Genomic DNA, 5,435 nt, shown 5'->3' on the forward strand with positions numbered 1-5,435 from the left:
TCCTCCTCTCCTCCCTCTCCTCCTCTCCTCCTCTCCTCCTCCTCCTCTTCCTCTCCTCCTCTCTCCTCCTCTCCTCCTCTCCCCTCTCCTCCTCCTCTCTTCCTCTCCTCCCCTCCTCCTCCTCCTCCCTCTTCCTCTCCTCCTCTCCCCTCCTCTCCTCCCTCCTCTCCTCCTCTCCTCCTCTCTCCTCCCTCCTCCTCCTCCTCCTCTCCTCCCCTCCTCTCCTCCTCTCCTTCCTCCTCCTCTCTCCTCCTCTCCTCCCTCCTCCTCCTCCTCTCCTCCTCCTCTCCATCCCATTACGCACCGTGCGTAATGGCGTTTGGCACCAAAACGGGCTTCTCCGTGCGCGACATCCTGGATCTCCCGGACCCGACCGGGAGGTGCTGCTCCGGGACCGAGGAGACCGAGGAGGACGACCCAGAGGAGGGACGGGAACCGGGCAGAAGATGGGATTTACCGGCCGGAGTGTCTGCGGGAGAGGAGGAGGCAGGTGGAGCCGAGGGTCCGGAGACCTGCACCTCTCAGGTGAGGACACCTGGTTTAAAAAGACATATATATGTATATATATATATATATATATACTTTATTACATTCATATCATATATATACTTTATTCTATTCATATATATATATATATATATATACTTTATTCTATATCATATCATATATATATATATATATATTTATTCTTTATTATTCATATCATATATATACTTTATTATATTCATATCATATATATACTTTATTACATTCATATATATATATACTTTATTATTCATATCATATATATATATATATATATTCATATCATATATATACTTTATTTATTCATATCATATATATACTTTATATATATATCATATATATACTATTCATATCATATATATATATTATATTCATATCATATATATACTTTATTATATTCATATCATATATATACTTTATTATATTCATATCATATATATACTTTATTATATTCATATCATATATATACTTTATTATATTCATATCATATATATACTTTATTATATTCATATCATATATATACTTTATTATATTCATATCATATATATATATTCATATCATATATATACTTTATTACATTCATATCATATCATATATATATTCTATTATATATATATACTTTATTACATTCATATCATATATATACTTTATTCTATTCATATCATATATATACTTTATTATATTCATATCATATATATACTTTATTATATTCATATCATATATATACTTTATTCTATTCATATCATATATATACTTTATTATATTCATATCATATATATACTTTATTATATTCATATCATATATATACTTTATTATATTCATATCATATATATACTTTATTCTATTCATATCATATATATACTTTATTATATTCATATCATATATATACTTTATTATATTCATATCATATATATACTTTATTACATTCATATCATATATATACTTTATATATATATATATATACTTTATTATATTCATATCATATATATACTTTATTATATTCATATTATATATACTTTATTATATTCATATCATATATATACTTTATTACATTCATATCATATATATACTTTATTATATTCATATCATATATATACTTTATTATATTCATATCATATATATACTTTATTTATTATATCATATATATACTTTATTATATATATACTTTATTATATTCATATCATATATATACTTTATTACTTTATTCATATTCATATCATATATATACTTTATTATATTCATATCATATATATACTTTATTATATTCATATCATATATATACTTTATTATATTCATATCATATATATACTTTATTATATTCATATCATATATATACTTTATTATATTCATATCATATATATACTTTATTATATTCATATCATATATATACTTTATTCCATTCATATCATATATATACTTTATTACATTCATATCATATATACACTTTATTTATATCTAATCTGACTCTTAACTCTTGATCTGACTCTCCTCTGCTCGTGCGTAATTACCAAATCAATGGAATAATTAATTGTATTTATCTGCTTATAAATTGATGCTTTCTACTTTGAATATCAAATTTAGTAAATGCAACTTCAGTTATACTATTTAAATGATAAGAAATGACATTAGACCATCGATGAATCTGTCTGTTGTCTGTTTACAGCAGATTGAGTTATTTGATCACCAATTAACTCACTTTTAACCCCTTATTAATATTAAGCTCCATATGCTTCACAACTGTTTAGTGTTTAGTTTGTGTCCTTTGTAACAGGAACAGAGAGAGATGAGCGCTGTCACATCCTTCAGACACATGTGGAACTCAAACATGAAGGATTCCAGAGCAGAATATATTCAGTGTGAAGGAAACAAAATGCCAACCTGAGCTGAATAAAAGCACACTGATGTAGAGGAAGGAGTCCAGTATTTCTGTCGTGAAAGTTTTATAAGATAAGATATAAGAGTTATAAGATAAGATAAGATAAGATAATAAGATTTGATTAGTAAGATGTGGGGACATTTACAGGATTACAGCAGCAGAGAGTAAACGTCCCTTCCAGAAGAGTAAATAATTACTTTTGAATGTTTTATTTATGCCAGATTTAGTTTTAACTTTTTTCCAGAAAGGATGGATGTCTTAAAACAAGACAGAATAAAACGTGAGAATAATTGAATTTTAAAGTTAAAAACCTTTTTTTGTTTAATTTAAGAGTCACTTTTGATTTAGTTTGCAACTTTTCATCCAATTAAATAACCAGTTTTGGGGATATTTAGAGGAAGGATTCCAGTGTTTCTGTCGTGAAAGTTTTATAAGATAAGAGAAGATAAGATAAGATAAGATAAGATAAAATAAGATAATCCTTTTTATTAGTGGGGACATTTACAGGAATACAGCAGCAGAGAGTAAAGTGCACACAAGAGACATAGTAAAAGAAAGAAAATAAGTATTATAAATAAGCATATGAGCAATAAAAACACAATAAAACACAATAAAACACAATAAAACACAATAAAAACACAATAAAACACAGTAAAGAATCCATCCATCACAGTTTTATAAAATAAGATAAGATAATCCTTTGTTAGTGGGGACATTTACAGGATTACAGCAGCAAAGGGTAAAGTGCACACAAGAGACATAGTAGAAGAAAGAAAAGAAGTATTATAAATAAGCAAATGATATTTTGGGGATATTTAGATGAAGGATTCCAGTATTTCTGTCGTGAAAGTTTTATAAGATGAGATGAGATAAGATGAGATGAGATGAGATGAGATGAGATAATCCTTTGTTAGTGGGGACATTTACAGGAATACAGCAGCATAGAGGACATAGTAGAAGAAAGAAAACAAGTATTATAAATAAGCAAATGAGCAATAAACACACAATAAAACACAATAAAACACAATAAAACACAATAAAACACAGTAAATAATCCACCAGATAAATCACCTGTCCTCTCTCTAAACACAGTGCACGGTAAATTCCACCAGAGTCCAGAGAGTAATCAGATTACCTGTCCTCTCTCTGCAGTGCACGGTGTTTCCCTGGAGTCCAGAGAGTAATCAGATTACCTGTCCTCTCTGCAGTGCACGGTGTTTCCTGGAGTCCAGAGAGTAATCAGATTACCTGTCCTCTCTCTGCAGTGCACGGTGTTTCCCTAGAGTCCAGAGAGTAATCAGATTACCTGTCCTCTCTCTGCAGTGCACGGTGTTTCCCTGGAGTCCACAGAGTAATCAGATTACCTGTCCTCTCTCTGCAGTGCACGGTGTTTCCCTGGAGTCCAGAGAGTAATCAGATTACCTGTCCTCTCTCTGCAGTGCACGGTGTTTCCCTAGAGTCCAGAGAGTAATCAGATTACCTGTCCTCTCTCTGCAGTTCACGGTGTTTCCCTGGAGTCCAGAGAGTAATCAGATTACCTGTCCTCTCTCTGCAGTGCACGGTGTTTTCCTGGAGTCCAGAGAGTAATCAGATTACCTGTCCCTCTCTGCAGTGCACGGTGTTTCCCTGGAGTCCAGATCCCCGGAGCTCTCCACGGACGCGTCCCCGGAGACCCGCAGCAGAAAGCGGCGCGTCCTCTTCTCCAAAGCCCAGACTCTGGAGCTGGAGCGCCGCTTCCTGCAGCAGCGTTACCTGTCCGCCCCGGAGAGGGAGCACCTGGCCGGCCTGATCCACCTCACCCCGAACCAGGTGAAGATCTGGTTCCAGAACCACCGCTACAAGATGAAGAGGGCCGACGCGCTGCAGCTGCTGCCCGCTCCAGGTCGCAGGGTCTCCATCCCGGTCCTGGTGCGGGATGGGAAGCCCTGCGACCTGGAGGTGACGCTCAGGTCCGGCCTGAGTCTGCCTCTGTGCGCCTACTCCCCGCTGCTGCACCCCGGGTACGGTGCAGAGCATCCCGGGCTGCAGCAGCACCATCCCGGGCTGCACATGTACCACTGGAGCTGGTGAAGCCTGAGGCCAGAACTCTGACTGAGAAAACTCCACTTCATAAGCTCCTGTTCGGCTTTAAACATAACATAACATTTCTTTCTACAATCAACACTTGAAATGATGAAGGCACTTGCAAATGACAAGGTAGTACAAAATGTAAACCATACTTTGGTGTTTCATTTTCCCACTGAACCATGCATGACCCCTTTACAAGAGGAAGAACACTCTTCTTTTGGTTTGTTCCAGGTTTGGTTTTCCCAGAAAAAAGTGTCTTTTCCAGAAAGGAGAAAGCTCAACAGGCCCTCTTGAGTGACAAACGCCCCTTTCAGAAGAGTAAATAATTACTTTTGAATGTTTTATTTATGCCAGATTTTGTTTTCCCTTCCAGAAAGGATGGATGTCTTAAAACAAGACAGAATAAAATGTGAGAATAATTGCATTTTCAAGTTAAAAACCTTTTTTTGTTTAACTTAAGAGTCACTTTTTGATTTAGTTTGCAACTTTTCATCCAATTAAATGACCAGTTTTGGGGATATTTACTGTTCCAATGTTTAGTTTGTGTCCTTTGTAACAGGAACAGAGAGAGATGAGAGCTGTCACATCCTTCAGACACATGTGGAACTCAAACATGGTGTTTTTGTGAATGAAGGATTCCAGAGCAGAATATATTCAGTGTGAAGGAAACAAAATGCCAACCTGAGAAAGCTCAACAGGCCCTCTTGAGTGACAAACGCCCCTTTCAGAAGAGTAAATAATTACTTTTGAATGTTTTATTTATGCCAGATTTTGTTTTCCCTCAGAAAAGAAAAAGTAACTTTTTTCCAGAAAGGATGGATGTCTTAAAACAAGACAGAATAAAACGTGAGAATAATTGCATTTTAAAGTTAAAAACCTTTTTTTGTTTAACTTAAGAGTCACTTTTGATTTAGTTTGCAACTTTTCATCCAATTAAATAACCAGTTTTGGGGATATTTACTGTAAA

At 34.8% G+C, this 5,435-nt stretch overlaps 1 protein-coding gene across 1 annotated transcript; it reads left to right on the forward strand.

Moving 5' to 3' along the window:
• Positions 1-312: 312 nt before the first annotated feature.
• On the forward strand, positions 313-4,471 carry LOC129115173 (homeobox protein Nkx-2.2-like). The gene is given in 3 exon segments (XM_054626859.1): positions 313-421; positions 424-525; positions 4,014-4,471. Coding segments are annotated over 3 exon segments (669 nt in total).
• The last annotated feature ends 964 nt before the right edge of the window (positions 4,472-5,435 follow it).

The sequence above is a fragment of the Anoplopoma fimbria genome, unplaced genomic scaffold, assembly GCF_027596085.1.
Source record: "Anoplopoma fimbria isolate UVic2021 breed Golden Eagle Sablefish unplaced genomic scaffold, Afim_UVic_2022 Un_contig_11304_pilon_pilon, whole genome shotgun sequence".
Classification (NCBI taxonomy): Eukaryota; Metazoa; Chordata; class Actinopteri; order Perciformes; family Anoplopomatidae; genus Anoplopoma; species Anoplopoma fimbria.